The sequence below is a fragment of the Ursus americanus genome, chromosome 23 (genome assembly GCF_024610735.1).
Source record: "Ursus americanus isolate L20-20 chromosome 23, mUrsAme1.1.p, whole genome shotgun sequence".
In the NCBI taxonomy this organism is placed as follows: Eukaryota; Metazoa; Chordata; class Mammalia; order Carnivora; family Ursidae; genus Ursus; species Ursus americanus.
The window spans coordinates 6,008,733-6,026,942 of NC_142149.1; the positions used below are offsets into that span (position 1 = coordinate 6,008,733).

The 18,210-nt window shown below is 42.5% G+C and overlaps 1 protein-coding gene and 1 long non-coding RNA gene across 5 annotated transcripts in view; both read right to left on the bottom strand.

Moving 5' to 3' along the window:
- The window catches only part of NUP85 (nucleoporin 85), a 31,380-nt gene extending 23,358 nt beyond the window's left edge, over nt 1–8,022 (bottom strand). Inside the window, exons 1-5 of one of the 4 annotated variants that reach the window (XM_087854120.1) lie at nt 7,769–8,021; nt 7,047–7,278; nt 3,738–3,831; nt 3,267–3,325; nt 925–1,087 (exon numbers count right to left, since the gene is read on the bottom strand). Coding sequence is in view for 3 of the 4 variants with exons in the window: in XM_045814560.2 (XP_045670516.1) it covers nt 925–1,087; nt 3,738–3,831; nt 7,769–7,801 (290 nt within the window). In the remaining variant the exon portion in view is untranslated. Of the gene's footprint in view, nt 1–924; nt 1,088–3,266; nt 3,326–3,737; nt 3,832–4,382; nt 5,279–7,046; nt 7,279–7,768 lie in introns of those variants that run through there. The other 3 variants (XM_087854119.1, XM_045814560.2, XM_045814561.2) reach the window with 3 other exon arrangements.
- Nucleotides 8,023–10,816: 2,794 nt separating this feature from the next.
- The window catches only part of LOC123802945 (uncharacterized), a 48,404-nt gene continuing 41,010 nt past the window's right edge, over nt 10,817–18,210 (bottom strand). The window contains exons 4-6 of the long non-coding RNA XR_006782712.2: nt 15,297–15,394; nt 11,707–11,839; nt 10,817–11,176 (exon numbers count right to left, since the gene is read on the bottom strand). This is a non-coding gene — a long non-coding RNA (uncharacterized LOC123802945). The remainder of the gene's footprint in view (nt 11,177–11,706; nt 11,840–15,296; nt 15,395–18,210) is intronic.

An 18,210-nucleotide genomic window follows, 5' to 3' on the forward strand; every position in this document is an offset into this window, starting at 1 on the left:
CAGACGCTTAATGACTGCACCACCCAGGCACCCCAATAAATAAAATTTTTCAAAAAAAAAAGGGTCAAGGTCATTAAAGAGACTAAGGGGGAAAAAAAATAAATGCAACCTGAGTTACAGAGGAGAAAAAAGGACCTTACTAGAAAAACTGGTGAAATTCAAATGAAGTCTTTAATCATAATGCACCAAAGTTTAAGTTTCCTGGTTTAAGTACCAGTAATATGGTTATGCAGATAATAATGATGCAGGGGGCGCCTGGGTGGCACAGCGGTTAAAGCGTCTGCCTTCGGCTCAGGGCGTGATCCCGGCGTTCCGGGTTCGAGCCCCACGTCAGGCTCCTCCTCTATGAGCCTGCTTCTTCCTCTCCCACTCCCCCTGCTTGTGTTCCCTCTCTCATTGGCTGTCTCTATCTCTGTCAAATAAATAAATAAAAAATCTTTAAAAAAAAAATAATAATGATGCAAAGCAGGGTAAGGGTATGTGCAGGAATCTACTATTTTTGTACCTTTTCTGTAAGTCAAAATTAGTTCAAAATAAAGTCTTTAAAAAAAGCAATGACAAAACTAAACAAATATCCATGAGAAAGGAACTGGTTTAGTTACTAAGATGCAATCTTTAGCAAGAAAAACAGTTCTAAGGGTGCCTGGGTGGCGCAGTCGGCTAGGCAGCTGCCTTCGGCTCAGGTCAGGATCCCAGAGTACTGAAATGGAGCCCTGCGCCACATTGCAGTGGGCTCCCTGCCCAGCAGGGAGTCTGCTTCTCCTTCTCCCTCTCCCCCATCTCCACCCCAGCCCCTGCTCTCACTCACTCTCACTCTCTCAAATAAATAAAATCTTACGGAAAAAAAAAAAAGGACAACAATGCATTTCATTTGCCTTTCACAATTTAGTTGTGGACTTCAGCACCTATCAGCAGCCTACTTACTGAGCTTTTCTGGATTTTCCAGTCAATTCTTCTTCAATTCTCTGGAGGCCCACAAAGATTCCATGGGATTCATTGAAGAGTTTTCTCAAGATCTGAGAGTAAACATCTATATCCTTTCGGATGATATAGATAAAGGGGCAGCCTGATTCAGTCTCTGATTTTTCTAAAACAGAAAAAAATTTAACAGCAATCACCATTACCCTCATACAAGAATTCACTTTATTTTTTTTTTAAGATTTTATTTGAGAGAGAGGGACGGCGGGAGGGAGGGAGGGAAGGAGATCACAAAAAGCGGAAGGGTAGAGGAAGAAACAGACTCCCTGCTGAGCAGGAATCCCAATTAGGGACTTGATCCCAGGATCCTGGGATCATGACCTGAGCTGAAGGCAAACACTTAACCAACTGAGCCACGCTAGCACCCTAAATTTTTTTTAAGATTTTGTTTACTTGATAGAGAAAGAGAAAGTGTGTGCGCACAAGTAGGGGGAGTGGCAGGCAGAGGGAGAGGGAGAAGCATGCTCCCCGCTGAACAGGGAGCGCTATGTGGGGCTCAATCCTGGGACCCTGGGATAATGACCTGAGCCAAAGGCAGATGCTTAACTGACTGAGCCACCCAGGCACCCCCTCATTTTAAATTTTTAATTGAGTTATCTAATTAGAAAAGCTTCAGCTTCTTTGCTATGATTTCATTTTAAAAAGTATGAATTGGGGGCGCCTGCGTGGCTCAGTTGGTTGGGCATCTGCCTTCACCTCAGGTTATGATACCAAAGTCCTAGGATGCAGCCCCACGTCTGACTCCCTGCTCAGTGGGGAGTGTGCTTCTCCCTCTGCCCTTCACCGCACTCGTGCTCCTCTCCTGCTCTCTCTCTAATAAAATCTTTAAAAAAATAAATAAAAAGTATGAATGAGGGTACCTGGGTGGCTCAGTCAGTTAAGAGTCCAACTCTTGATTTTGGCTCAGGTCATGATCTCAGGGTTGTGAGATGGAGCCCCACGTCAGCCTCTACACTGGGCATGAAGCCTGCTTAAGATTTTCTCTCTCCCTTTCCCTCTGCCCCCAACTCCCCACTCGCATGCCTGCTATCAAAAAAAAAAAAAAAAAAAAAAAGAGTATGAATTATTTATTTTTTAAAACTACTTTTTCTCTTATTTTTTTAAAGTAAGCTCTAGGTCTGGGGTGCCTGGCTGGATCAATGGGTAGAGCGTGCAACTCTTTACCACAGGGTGTGAGCTTGAGCCCCACATTGGGTACAGATATTACTTAAAAACAAAATCTATTAAAAAAAAAAAGTAAGCTCTAGGGCCAACATGGGACTCGATCTTATTTTGGAACTGTGTTTTGATTCCGTTGATTGAAATATGCTGAAAAAAATTAAAGTCACTTAATATTAGCCTATGTATAACTCAATAAATAAGATAAACCTGCAGCCGAGGGGCTCCTGGGTGGTTCAGTCAGTTAAGCGTCTGCCTTCAGCTCAGGTCATGATCCCAGAGTCCTGGGATAGAGCCCTGTGTTGGGCTCCCTGCTCAGTGGAGTCTGCGTTTCCCTCTCCCTCGGCCCCTGCCCCTGCTCGTGCACATGCACTCTCGCTGTCTCTAATAAATAAATAAATAATCTTAAAAAAAAAAGAAAAAACACATAGCTGAAATTTTATATCATCTCAAATTCAAATAAATATTATTTCTATATTATTTTGTACTTTCATTACCCCTAAAACAAAGAATCAAGAGTTGACTAAACTATTTTGCAACAATGAGAAAAAGGCTCTATAATGATAAATTATAAACCACCAACTTGTGGAAATTTCTTATGTAACAGCTTCTTGAACAAGCTGTGATGATGTTCAACAGCTTGTCTCTAATGAGATTTCAATAGACATAAACAGAAAACCTCATGTTTCCAGCAATCAAGGACAAACTAAAAATGCTGATAAGCTTTCCCATTAAGTATGAAAAGAGGCCAGACATATTCAAAGAAGGTTCTCTTCTAAGCAACTGTCCCTTTGGCAGCTTCTAGGGCTCTGCCAAGCCTGAGATCTTTAATACTAAAATATCCCATAAACATTTGGCAACATCAGGGACAACTGTTAACAATAAAATTAAGAAAAACTACATTGAAAAAAAATTTTTACCTACATCACTTCAAAATTGCATGAACTGCACCACATGATTTGCCAAAATTATAAGACTTCTATTAGATCAATCCCCTCTTTATAAAAGAGGAAAACCTCCACATTTGGATAAAGAACCCGTCAAAGATTTGCAAGAAAGTATCTTCAACACTTCCCAAGATTTCTCTTGAGATGGAGAAAGCAAAATCAAATGTCAAAATTTAGTTTTACCTTGCTACTAGAGGAGTCTGTAACAGAAAGGAAAGATCCATGTCCAAAACCTGAAGGGGCTTAGAGAAAAAGGAAGAGCCACTGCACTCTCCAGATCTTTTGTGCTTTATATCAACAGCTAACAGAATTCATCAAGTTCACAATACTACAAAAGGACAATGAGAGCTACAGTTTCACAGTAAGGGGGGCTGCTGTCAAGGGAATTTAGTCATTCTGGACAAGAAGGGGGAAAAACTTGAAATTTTAAATATAAAGGAACCCCACAAAGATTATTAATTTTTTTCCTGGACTCAACATCTTCCAGATCCCATAAATTAATGAAAATCTTAAACAGCTAAAAGTTCAAAAATGAAAATGGTACAAAGTAAGTTCAACTGTTTCTTGTCTCAGTTAAATCTGACAGAATAAAGGAAAAAGACAACCAAATGTGACAAGATGGATAACCTAGAAGAAAAAAAACCAAAAACCTACCTTTTTTGTTGAAGGAGGTTTCACACACCAGCATCTCCCCTGGGCCCCAATCAAAACACATTTGCTTTTTCTTTGAATTCACTCCCGGAATCAACTAGTAAAAAAAAAAAAAAAAAAAAAAAAAGGCACAGACACTGTTATTTTTACTAAAGGCTTTGCTTTCAAATGATTTGCAAGTAGAACCCTAGAAACAAGTGGTCATGAAAGTTAAGTACTAATCTGTGTAGACAGCTGAGTGTGGCTGAGATGAGCCCAGTCTGTTAAACCCTGAATAAGCAAGTGAGCTTTCCTGGGCACCTCCACCCTCTTTATAGTTTCTGCCACTTCACAAGTATTGATAAGAAGGAAAGCTATCCCTAATCAATTACTATATTGTAACTTAACAATCCATAGTTCAGAAAAAGGGAATTAAAAAAAAATAGAAAAGAAACTGAACTGTTTGGGGGCACCTGGCTGGCTCAGTTGGTTAAATGTCTGCCTTTAGCTGAGGCTGTGATCCCTGGGTCCTGGGATCGAGTCCCACACCGGGCTCCCTGTTCTGCAGGGAACCTGCTTCTCCCTCTCCCCCTCTCTCTCATGAATAAATAAATTGTATCTTAAAAAAAAAAAAAGAAGAAGAAAGAAATTGAACTGTTTGTTACTTACTAAAAGGAGCCCTCCAATAGCATGGCTTCTGTGCCATCTCTTCGATGAGGGCTCTCAATTTTTCTCTCCAACTGAAATCAACCCCTTTGAGCCTCAGCCTCATATATCCAACTACCTAATCCACACCTTTATAGGTTACCTAACCTCTAGAGCTATATCCATAACATCAGAACCAAAAAAGGACTCTTGATGCTCATCTCCAAGTCTCATTCCATTCCCCTACTGGAACAAAGCCTTCCTCAACTGTTAGGAGTAATCTTTGATTCTTCCCTTTCCCTTACCACCTTTGTCCAATCAGTAAATCCTATTCTACTGTTAAATAAGCCTGAATCCAACCACTTACCATGTCTACCAGTCTAACCCAAGCCACCATCAACTCTCATAAGACTGCAAAAGCATTTCTCAGTGCCTGAAATGACTTTTCTACATGGGTATTACCTTGCCCTGTAAATAGATAAAAGCTCACAAGGGCAGGGGATTCCGGGATTCTCATTCACTGCCTAGAAGAGACCCTGGCACAAAGTTGGCACTCCATAAATATTTTTGGCAGAGAATAAATTTGGCTGGCAATAATGTGGTCTCAAGACAAGTGCAGTCAGTTCTTAGGAAGGGCTAATGCAGTCATTCGACAACTAAGCAATGTCTAGTAAGCCTTTTTCTATACTGTGTTCTAGAAATACAATGAAGTGTAATACAGTTTCTGCTCTCCAAAAGCTAGCAGTCTACTGAGGAAGTCCAATAAAAAAAACCAGGCAGTAAGAAAAGTGGAGAAATGCTAAGGCAGAGATAAACACAAAAGAGGATGTTTTAGCAGACTCTTAATGGATAAATAGGCCAGGCAAGGGAAGTGTTACACACCGTGGTACTGAAGCAAATGGGTATCCATATGCAGAAAATAAACCTCACACCACAGACAATATAAATTAGACATAAATGTAGAGCAAAATCTGTAAAATTTCAAAAGCATACTAGAAAATCTTTTTGATCTTAATGTAAGCAAAGAAAGGACACAAAAAGCACGAACTACAGAACAATTTATAAATTGGGACTTCATCAAACTTTTGTTCTTCAAAAGATACTATTAAGAAGATGTAAAGGTAAGCCACAGACTGGGAAAATTTCTGCAAAACACATATTTGATATCTGGAATATATAAAGAACTCTTACAATTCATTAATAAAATAACCCAATAACAAAATGGGCAAAAGATTTTAACAGCCACATCACCAAAGCATATAAAAAGATGCTCAGTATCTTTCATCATTAGGGAAATACAAGTCAAAGTGATAATGAACTACCACTACATACCCACCAGAATGGCAATGGCTAAAACTTAAAAAGATTTACCTTACGAACAGTTGATGAGGATGTGGAACAAATGAACTCTTACACTTCGCTGGTGTGAAAATGGTATTTGGAGAAATGACAGTTTACTTTAGCTAAATATGAATCTGTCCCATAACCAAGCAAATCTACTCCTAGGGATTTATCTTAGAAGAAACAAAACAGAGCAGGCAACAAAAACTGTTACTTAAGGGCGCCTGAGTGGCTCAGTCGATTAAGCGTTTGCCTTTGGCTCAGGTCAGGATCCCAAAGTCCTGCGATCCGGCCCCACGTCGGGCTCCCTGCTCAGTAGGTAGTTTGCTTCTCCCTCTGCCGCTCCCCCTACTGTGCTCATTCTCTCTCTCTCAAATAAATAAAATCTTAAAACAAAACCTCTTTAACTTACATTACTTAATCATCTTTGAATCAAAAGAGTAAGACCACTGGTCTAGAAAAATGACTCGATTATTCTATCCTCTACTTTGAATCTATACGTAAACATCCTTAAATCTGATTACTAACTGGCCTTCATGTGCCTTAATAAGAAGCAATTATGTGAAGAGCAGACACAGCTGCCACAAAAGGTGACTCGATGATATCCAGGATTATTCATCAGTCTCTTGAGACTGTGCTTAGAGTAAACTCAAAGAACAGATTACCTCTCAAATACAGACATGACTGAGTTTGAACTTGCATAGTTGAGGTTCAGACTCTAGACTATGGAGTTCTATCAAGAAAACGTCTCTCTGTAAGGCTGTGTCAACAAGGTTAATCAGTTTCCTACCTCGTCTCCCCAACACCAGCGTTGAGCTGAGCTATCGCAAGTTCATCACCATCACTGGTGTTAAAAACATGCTTAGATCATCCTCATTCAATTTGTAAAAGCAAGGCTAATTACCATGGCTCAATATCAAAATAGTGACTCCCCAAGGTTGTGCAGGTTACTGGAAAGGTGCCCCCATCGAAAGATTCTGACATAAGTGGAGGAGGGAAAGGCAAGATGTGTAGTTTGCAAAAGTTCCAGTAATTCTGATAGTCTAATTTTTCTTCCCACTGACACAGTCCTTTATATATAATATTTAAAGTAATTTATATAGGTCTTAAAATTTAACACTCTACAGTAGTAAGCTTTATAGAGTAACAACCCACATTAACTGCTATTTATGATCTCACGTCTCATTTTGTCCAGTTAGCTTTGACCCCCATCTTTAATCTTTGGTTTTTTCAGACACTGCTTTTCCATCTGATAGCTTTAGCTGAAAACTGCAGGCATCTCAACTTTCTCAAAAGCAATAAATACAACATCAAGCAACCTGCAATTTAGTGAAGCTTACAACTTACCAAGAGGTAAGAGGTGCAGAACAAGCCAATAATGGACAGAAATATTTGCCCTAGTCAGGGAGGTTAAGGGAAGGCTTTCCTGAGAAAGACGGTGCTGGTTCTTGCATTTGAAAAATGAAATACATCTGAGAGAAAAACAGAGTCTTCCAGGCAGGAGGATCGGTACGTATCTCGTATATAAGGGCCACGAATCTCTTTACGAACATCATAAATCATTCACATTTGACACCCTCTTGACAGTCCAGACAGAATTGAAAGCAAACAGAGCAATAAGAACAAGAAGTCTCCGAGAACAAATTTTTAGTAAATCTTGGGCCAGCACGGCACAAGAAGCAGAAGCCAAGCTCACGGGGTTGCGATACGAAGCTTAGCTCTGCGGAAGAAAAAAGCCCCTTCGACCTCTGCTGGGTCGGAGCCCGCTCACTAGAGCACTAGCCCAACAGGAAAAGCGAGGGAAGTGGGATGGGAAAGTCGGGAAGACAAGAGAGGGTGAGACATGGAGTGAGGCCTCCGAGCCAGGCATTTCTGAGTATACAAACAAGAGCAGAAACCTAGCGACCACTGCGACCCAAACACGAGCACCTAACTAATGGGACCTCTGAACTGTGGCAAGTGAGCTGAGGGAGGGGGCCACGAGCCTCGCGGGAGCTAGACAAGCATACAATGACCAAGCAGACACAATCCTCGGACCGCGAAGGCAAGACCGTCGCGGGCGCCCTTACAGTGACGGTCGGCTCGCCGTCGAGTTCCTCCATAGCGCCTCGCCTCAGCCCCTTGGAACTTGCACCGCCGCCAAAGCTCCCGGCTCAGGCCTCCCGCTCACTGCCGGCTGCGAGAGAGGACCCCCTCCCGAGTGCCTCCTGCGCTGCCTGCAGGCCCAAACCCCCAACGCAGCAGGGGCCTCGTCTCTCGGCCACGATCCTCCCTCCGCGACATTCTACACGTGTCCCTCCTTCCTGGCCGGCGACAACACGACAAGGAAAACAGAGCCAGGACAGCCTGTCCTCACAGTAACCCTTCAGCCAGGTCAGGCGCCGCCGCGGACAGCCCCGCGCCAGCCAGGGAAAAGGCCCCCGGAGACGGCGGGAGCCGCGGCCTTGCGGCTGCGCGTGCGCCGGTTGGGGCGGCCGTGGGCTGGGGCTGCAGTTCTGAGGCGACTGCAGGCCCCGGCCCCGGAGTGAGGGAGCCCGTGGCGTCTCCCGACTCTGGCTGTTCTCGCTCCGTTTGGTCTGCAAGTTAACGTCGTCTCAGCTGCTTCTCTGAATGGTATCCAGTCCTTTCCCAATCCTTGTTGGTCCACTGGGTTTGTGTACGAAGGCGATCATCGCCGCTCCCACCCCAAAACGCTCGAAAGACGCGCAGACAAAATTAAAGCGGCTGAAACAACTGTGAAATCGAGACAGCTGGGCTTGCTGAATTAAATACAAATACTAGTTTGTTATCTCACGAAAGCACAGCAGAAAAGGGGACTCAAATCAGGGAATCCCAGACCTTGTTATGGAAAACTCAGAAGTGCTCCAATAACTTAAAGGAGTAATTTATTTTATAAATGCCGTATTTGCAAATACACATACAGAGAAGAAAATAGGACTGTTTCTAAATTAAGCGACTTTTTGAACGAATCTAAGATAATTCGAAATTTAAAGATAAGTCTTAGGAAATGCTGCCTGAAAAATGAAGCAGCTGCTTTTATTTAGAAAAGAAATTTGATCTGAAAACAGGACATAATTTCAAAACGCTCCCTTCTTTGAGGTTCTTCTGAACGGCCTATTTGAATTGGTAGAAAAAGATGACTTGGAGTGGTTAGGAAAATCCTGTCACCCCAATAGTTCGTTCTTTTGAGGTACAGATGGTTACGCAAAGGAAGAAAAATCCTCGTGGCTATCACAATTTCATCTAAATCCTTGTCTCTGAAGACAACCATCAATAGGATGAACTTTAATGCAGTTTTGCACTAAATTCCACAGTGTTCTGCCATCTATGTATTGACGCATTTTCCAAATGTTACACAGTTTCACTAATCTAAGTGTTTCTAACACCAGTGGTGTGGCTATGAAGTATGAGGAAAGCATTCATGTCCATTTTCCAGGGAGTAAAAAGAGGCCTAATATTTTCTGAAAGTAAAATGAACATTCAGGGGGCCCCTGGCTGGCTCAGTGAGTAAACCATGCAACTTCTTTTTTTTTTTTTTTTTAAGCATGCGACTCTTGATCACATTGGGTATAGAGATTACTTAAAAATAAATCTTGGGGCATGTGGGTTGCAGTGTGTTAAGTGTCCGACTCTTGATTTTTGCTCAGGTCATGATCTTGGTTGTGTGAGATCAAGCCCCACGTGGGGCTCTGCACTTAGCATGGAGCCTGCTTAAGATTCTCTCTCTTCTGGCGCCTGGGTGGCTCAGGTGGTTAGCATCTGCCTTCAGCTCAGGTCATGATCCCAGGGTTCTAGGATCCAGCCCCGCATTGAGCCCCACATCAGGCTCCCTGCTCAGCGGGGAGCCTGCTTCTCCCCCTCCTGCTCCCCCTCTCTCTCAAATAAATAAAATCTTAAAAAAAAAAAAATTCTCTCCCTCTGCCTCCCCACACTCTCACTCTCTCAAAAAGATAAATAAATCAAATTAATTAAAAATAATAATAAAGGGGCACCTGGGTGGCTCAGTCGTTTAGTCTGCTTTGGCTAAGGTCATGCTCTCAGGGTCCTGGGATCTAGCCCCACATTGAGCTCCCTGCCCGGGTGGGAGTCTGCTTCTCCCTCTTCCTCTGTCCTTCCCCTGTTCCACTGCTCTTGTTCTCTCTCTGTCTCTCTCAAATAAATAAAATCTTTAAAAAAAATAATAGGATGAAAGACCAAAAAGAAATACCACCTTTCTCAAAGGGAGATCTGTGAAAACTATTTGAATGACAAAAGACCTTGGAAAGTTTTAGTACTACAGTTTCTTAATATTTTAAGACTGTTACTTGAAGGGGTGCCTGGCTGTCTCAGTCACTAGAGCATGTGGCTCCTGATCTTGGGGTTGTGAGTTCAAGCCCCACGTTGGGTAGGGTGATTACTTAAAGACAAAAAAATCTTTTTTTTTTTTTTTAAGATTTTATTTATTTATGTGACAGAGAGACAGCCAGCGAGAGAGGGAACATAGGAGGGAAGTGGGAGAGGAAGAAGCAGGCTCCCAGCGGAGAAGCCCGATGTGGGACTCGATCCCAGAATGCCGGGATCATGCCCTGAGCCGAAGGCAGACGCTTAACAACTGCGCTACCCAGGCGCCCCTAAAGACAAAAAAATCTTGAAAAAAAAAAAAAAAGACCTTCATTTGAAAATAATAGAAGCATTGAAATTGTCTGACCCAGGGCTAGATAATACTGGGAAAAAGTATTAGAAACATATTTTGGGAGCACCTGGGTGGCTCAGTTGGTTAAGCGACTGCCTTCGGCTCATGTCATGATCCCAGGGTCCTGGGATTGAGCCACACATTGGGATCCCTGCTCAGCGGGGAGTCTGCTTCTCCCTCTCCCTCTGCCTGCCGCCCCCCCAACTTGAGCGCCAGCGTGCACATTCATACCTGAGCAGGGGGGAGGGGCAGAGGGAGAGGGAGAAGCAGACTCCCCGCTGAGCAGGAAGTCCAATGTGGGGCTAGATCCCAGGACCCTGAGATCATGACATGAGCCAAAGGCAGATGCTTACCAACTGAGCCACCCAGGTGCCCCATAAGTAAGATCTTTAAAAAAAAAAAAAAAAGAAAGAAAGAAACATATTTTGGTCTAAGAGCACCACACACCAGCAACTTTACATAATCGTTCGAATACATTCACTTTTTTTTAAAAAAGAAAACTATAGCTAATAGAGTTAATATTCTATCTATGGACCTTTTTTTTTTCCTTCTCTCCTTCTCTTTCAACACTCTTCCAAGAATGAGGTTTCAATTACATAGTTTATATAGCCTCTTTTTTTTTAATATCCTCTTTTCCTTACATATAATCATAAATGAATACTTTTGGAAAAACAATCAGTATACAAATCTTTTTGTCTTCTTTGCCTCCATAAGCTCCTCCTCTCCTTATATTGGTTGGTTTAACTTCTGAATTCCTCCTGTATCTGTACTGAAGAGTCTTCAATTATGCAAGAGAAATTTCAACCTGAGGTATATCAGAATCCAAGGAAGACAGAAAGAATAAAATATTTCTGGAATCAAATAAAAATCTCCTAAAACAAAACATATGTATTTCCCAAAAGTCAAACCAGAAATACTTTCAGTCACTCCAAAGTCAAACTAAGAATCATTCTCAGATCAAGCCAGAAGAATTGTGCTCTAGCCCAAATCTCTAGATACGGCCTATATAAAAGTGTGAAGTGGATGCATTTAACGCATCCTAGGAAAATCAAATCTCCCTAGCCTGCAGAGAAATAAATACATAATCATATCAAGTGACATAACTATTTTGGAAACAAGGTAGAAATCTATAATCAAGAGGGATGCCTGGGTGGCTCAGTTGGTTAAGAGCCTGTCTTCGGCTCGGGTCACGATCCCAGGGACCTAGGATGGACCCCTGATCAGCAGGAGTCTGCTTCTCTCTCTTCCTGCCGCTCCCCCTGCTAGTATTCTCTCTCTCTCTGTCAAATAAATAAATAGAATCTTGAAAAAAAAATCTATTATCAAGAAACGTACAGGGATGCCTGGGTGGCTCAGTTGGTTGAACACCCAGCTCTTGATTTCGGCTCAGGTCGAGATCTCCTGGAGTGTGAAGCCTGCTTAACATTCTCCTTCCACCCTTCCCCCCACTCGAGCACTCTCTTTCTCCCTAAAAAAAAAAAAAGAGAGAGAGAGAGAAAGGCATACAAATATTTATGTGCTTTGACCCTGTAAGTCCTCTCTTGAAAATTTATTTCAGGGGCACCTGAGTGGCTCAGTTGGTAAAGTGTCTGCCTTTGGCTCAGGTCATGATCCCAGGGTCCTGGGATTGAGCCCCACATTGGGCTCCCTGCTCCGCGGGGAGCCTGCTTCTGCCACTCCCCCTGCTTGTGCTCTCTCACTCTCGCTCTGCACTCTCTCAAATAAATAAGTAAATAAAATCTTTTAAAAAAAGAAAATGTATTTCAAATAATTTCAAAAAAAATGGTATACGAATTTTGATGTGTGCTATATATAACACAACAACAAAAATTTCTTGATCTCCGCACTATTGATATTTTGGACCAGAAAATTCTATGTTGTAAGAGCTGTCCCGTGCATTGCAGGGTGTTCCTCAGAATCCCTGGCTTCTACCCACTAGATGCCAATAATACCCCTCAACAATTGTAACAACTGAAAATGTCTCTAGATATTCCCAACGTTCCCTAGGAGACAAAATCACCTCTCTTAAAAATTGCTGGTATCGATGTTCAACCTTAGAGGAACAGAGGAACAAGTGAATAAACATAACAGCAATGAGATTGCTCAGCTATTTCAAAAAACTATGAAGAACATGGAAAAGTCTCTCAGGATGTTTTAAAATGTTCACCTTTTCGTCCCCATAATTGTACTTCCAGGAAATAATCAAGAAGGACATTTTGAATAATGACAAAAAAAGGAAGTAATCTAAATGTCTCACAGAAAAGCCTTACACAATCATTAAAAGGTAATTGCAGCAAAAATTTATGAAGATAAAAGTAAAATTTGGTAAAAAGAAAAAAAAGAGGTATCTATCAATATTTATGTAGAAAAAAAGACTAGGAGAGGAGGGTGCCTGGCTGGCTAACTTGGTAGAGCATGTGACTCTTGGTCTCAGGGTCATGAGTTTTAGACCCACGCTGGTTGTAGAGATTACTTAAAAACAATCTTAAAGAAAGAAAGAAAAAGACTAGCAGGAGTGAGTATTATTACCTTATAAAAAAAGGCATCTTTTGGGACACCTGGGTGCCTCAGTCAGTTAAGCGTCTGCCTTCGGCTAGGGTCATGATCCCAGGGTTCTAGGATGGAGTCCCGCATTGGGCTCCCTGCTCAGGGGGGAGCCTGTTCCCCAACTGCCTGCTGCTCCCCCTGCTTGTGCGCTCTCTCTCTGACAAATAAATAAATAAAATCTTTTTTAAAAAGTCATCTTTTATATGGAACTTTTGAATTACTATATTGTACACATGAAACTAATATAATACTATATGGTAATTAACTGGATTTTTAAATTTTTTTTAAAAAGTCATCTTTTATCATGTTTACCAGATAATTTTAAATTCAAAAGTAAACCAAAATTTTTTCTACAATTAATTACAATTAATATTTCTACAATTAATATTTCTAAAATTATATAAAGATGCTCACACGTCTATAAAGACCAAATTAAAATTGAGAGACAAGGAGCACCTGCGTGGCAAGTTGGTTAAGAGTCAGACTCTTGATTTCAGCTCAGGTCATGTCTCAGGATTCTGAGGTCAGGCCCAGAATAGGGCTCCTCGCTGAGCAGAGTCCGCTTCAGATTCTCCTTCTCCCTCCCCTTCTGCTCCTTAGGATGCCTGGGTGGCTCAGTGGGTTAAGCGTCTGCCTTCAGCTCAGGTCATGATCCTAGGGTTCTGGGTTCAAGTTCCACATTAGGCTCCCTTGGGAGCCTGCTTCTCCCTCTGCCTGCCTCTCCCTCTGCTTGTGTATGCAAGCCCCCCCCCGACAAATAAATAAAATCTTTAAAAATAAAAATAATTCCCTGGGGTACCTGGGTGACTGTCATTTGGGCATCTGACTCTTGATTTCAGCCCACGTCTTAATCTCAAGGTTGTGAGTTCAAGCCCCACATTGGGCTCCACACTGGGTGTGGACCCTACTTAAAAATAAATAAATAAATAAATAAAATAATTTCTTGATAAATGTTTTAAACACATACATATATACATATATTGATACATACATGTGTACACAGACACAAAGAAGGCCTTATTTGTGAAAACTTGCTTTATAGCCCCATGTAAGACTTCAAGTTGAGAAATAAAATTATGAATGTGACAAATTCACTATTGGAGGAGTAAAAGCTGTTCTGGCCCTGTGGCTCTCAAATTTCAGTGAGCTTCAGAATCATCTCGAGTGCTTGTTAAACCACTGACTCACGGGCTCCATCTCATGGAGCTTCTCATTCAGTAGGTCTAGGCTGGCGCCTGGGTATTTGCACTTTTACCAGGTTCACAAGCATAGGTGATGTTGCCCGGGGGACCACCTTTTGAGAACCATTCTTCCAGCTCTCTTCTCCACCTCATGGTTAGAGTAAACACTCACAAACAGGAGCTTGAAGAGTACAGATTTTATCCATCTTGGCATGACTGCGAAATATAAGCTTTGCTCAATTTCTGTTCATTTTATGAAGCAAACAGCCTCAAGTCATTGGGCCCTGCTTGAGTTCAGTAATGGACAGAGAAGTAGGACTGGAGCATTAATGAGATTAGAAGAAATTGTCATTCCAGTGTAGAAGCCGCATTCGAGAAACCCACTGTAGGCATTTTTGGTATTCTCATGACAAGTACTATGTTACTATTGCTATGCCAGTAAATATTTATTGATCACTGGGTCTCAGGATTTTGTTACTTGCTGAGACTACAAAGGTGAATAGCAATGATACCTGCCGGCAAAAAGGCCCTTACAGGGCCATCCTCTAAGTTATGTGTGTGCACTATGTATATTACCAGACAGTGGTGTATGGTATTGTGATGTGGGACAATATTTCCCTACAGTTATACCCCAGCTGACACATTTAAAGTGCAACATAGCAGGTTCTTGGCTTTGACTGTTGGCACTATCTTGAGTCCCATCTCTGCCATGACGCAAAGATAGAAAGCTGGAAGTTTTCTATAATATCACCATTCTGCCTCCAGATTTCCTGCGGTATTTAGGCATTCAGTATTCAGTGTTCTTAGTGTTCACAGGGATAGCTCAAGTACTCAACTAACCTTTGTTAGAATGTGAAGGAAATTTGATGTTACAAACTACATGCTTTAGTTGTCGGGTGTTATAAATTCAGTTATGTGTTTCTTGGGGTTTTTGGCAAACACTTAAAGCTCTAAACAAGACTCTGTGATTCTTGTTTTCCTACTACTTGTAGGAATATTGTGTGTGGTTTTTTTTTCCCTTTGGCAGTTGGCCCTGAGGAGTAACCTTCTGGCAGGTTCACCCTACCCTTACTTACCTTCTTACACCAATTATTGATATTTAATAAGATTTCTAGAGGAATGAGGCCTTTCTTGCCCAAGTTCCTACTTAACCCCTAATGGTGAAAACACTCACCACATGGCTCCCTCCTCACTTACCACTTCTCTCATCCTTCAGGATCCAGGAACTATGCAAGGTGTTAGGGATAAAACTGCAAATGAGACAGAGAGGTCTCTGCTTTCATGGAAATTTCATTCTGCCCAGAGACAACAAAACAAAAATTTAAGTCAAAACAACTTAACTGGTGCTCTGGCACTATTCTAGGATTTTTTTTCTGCCTGTTTTTTCTCTTCCTTCCATAAGGATTTATATGCGGTCCTACAGTAACTGAACGTTGGGCTCTGAGTTGGAAAGCTTGAGTTCCATAGGATTCTGGCTCTGCCACTTCAAGCTGGGTGACCAACTTACCCAGCCTTTCTATGTCTCAGTTTCTTCATCTGTAAAATGGGGACAATAACAGAGCTTTTGTGAGGGTCAAGGGCTTAGCACAGAATCCCCAGATAAGAATCACTTGATGAGGGTTGCCTGGGTGGCACAGCGGTTAAGCGTCTGCCTTCAGCTCAGGGCGTGATCCCGGCATTGTGGGATCGAGCCCCACATCAGGCTCCTCCGCTATGAGCCTGCTTCTTCCTCTCCCACTCCCCCTGCTTGTGTTCCCTCTCTCGCTGGCTGTCTCTATCTCTGTCGAATAAATAAATAAAAAAATCTTAAAAAAAAAAATCACTTGATGAACATATGCCGTTGTTCTTTTCTGTATTTGCTACCCCTTCTACTCTCTTATTCTAAAGCACCCTCTCTGGGCACCTGGGTGGCTCAGTCGTTAAGCGTCTGCCTTCGGCTCAGGTCATGATCCCAGGGTCCTGGGATCGAGCCCCGCACCAGGCTCCCTGCTCTTTGGGAAGCCCACTTCTCCCTCTCACACTCCCCTTGCTTGTGTTCCCTCCCTCGCTGTCTCTCTCTGTCAAATAAATAAATAAAATCTTAAAAAAAAAATAAAGCACACTCTTCCAGTGCACAGCCACCCCCTTTCACACCCCTATAAAAATGATGGAGGGAGAAACTTTATGTTGGGAAATTTCTATCTTTTCACATTTTTCCCTCTTGGAAATCGGAAAGAGACTCTCAGTATACAACTTTAGAAGATTCCCTAGGTTCAGCTCACAGAATTCCAGTCTGCCATTGGAATACATTTTTTCTTTTTTTCTTTTTTTTAAGATTTTATTTATTTATTTATTTGAGAGAGAGGGAGAGAGCAAGCGCTCACAAGCAGGGGGAGCAGGAGAGGGAGAAACAGACTCTCTGCTGAGCAGGAAGCCTGATGCGGGGCTCAATCTCCGGACCCTGGGATCATGACCTGAGCCAAAAGCAGTCACTTAACCAACTGAGCCACCCAGGGCCCCTGCCATTGGAATATATATTGTTCACACATTTGAATATGCTTAACTACTTTTTATAGGAGCTCCTCCTTTGCCTGAAGGTGATTTTGTAATTTAGCATAACTTTGGAGAGGAAGGGTATTTTAAGACACACCTGTCGCCCAAAAGCTAACGACTAAACAACCCTTTGATTATTGGCCCTCATATATTAATAAAGGTAAGTTTAACATGACATATTCCTTCTTGATGGTTCTCCAGTCTTATCAGGCTGGGAAGGTATGCGATGGCAACAGAAGACCTAGGTTCAGGAGAGCAAGGATAGCATCTCTTTTTCTTTCTCTATAGTACCTGGCATAGCACCCAGCTTGTTCATTCTCTGGCATACAGTAGAAGCTCAATCAACACCACTTGCCAGCTGTGTGATATTGGGCAAGTTACTTAACTCCTTTGACCCTCAGTAGCAAATAAATACTACACCTACTTGGAAGGGTTTGTGTAAGGAGAAAATGAGCTAATATTAGTAAAGCCCCACCAGTGCCTGATGCCCGGCAGTTGGTTCTCTTCCCCTTTCACTTCTTGTGTATTTCCTACCCACCCCCAGCCTGATTATAAGTTATTTGAGTCAGGGACTTTGCCCAATGCCTTAGCTTACGACCTTACACATAGTAATAGCTTCAATTTATTTACTCATTTGGTGAATCTTTGAATACCTACAATGGACAAACACTTAGAGTTAGAGAGCCAGCACACTCAGGAACCCCAAGTAATTGAATATGACTGAAGCAGAGACTTTCCAGGAGGAAATGACATGAAAGACCTAGAATGGGTAGCTTGGGTTAGCTCAGACTATTGCAGTAGCCTTAGGGTAAGCTGACTTGAATTCAGGCTTCCCCTGCCTGCCCTGATGAATCTGCCTTCCTTGGCCTGTCTGATGTCTAGGGCCTTAAGCCTCCTCTTCCCCATGGAGGATCAGCTGGAAGCCCAGCAAAGACAGACTAGCCCAGAGACCAGACAGAGGCTGAAGAGAAGTAGCTAGATTTGGTAGGTATTTAGAAGGTGGAATAGACAAGACTCAGAGATCCATTGCATGGGGAGGGGCCAGGGTGAAGAAGCGCAGGAAGTCAAGGATGCCCCCTGGCTCTCTGGCTTGGAGGAGCAACAGTTGTAATGGTGTGCCATTCAGTGAACCAAGAGCTCAAAGGAGAAGGGCAGTTCCTGGAAGGTGAAGTGAGGAATTTTAGTTGAGGTTTGCTGAGTTTGTGGTACCCCTGGGACATCCAGGTGGAGATGTTCACAGGTCAGTTGGATTTATGGACGGTCAGAGTAAGATCTAGTTTAGAAATATATATTTGAGAATCATCAGCTAATAGGTGGTAATAGAAGGTGGGTGAAATCATCCCAGGAGAGGGAATAGAGTGATAAGAGAAAAGGATCTAAAACAAAATGCAAGGAACATTTAAGGGAAGGACTGAGGAGGAAAAGAATTGCAAAGGGGTCAAGGACAGGCCCGAGTCAACAGCCCAAAGTCACAGGGAGGGAGTTCAGAGGAGTGAGGAACGGGGAAGCACACTGGATTCAGCACAGAAGTCTGTGGTGACCTTGCAGAGAGCAGTTCTAGTGGAGCTCCAGGGACAGC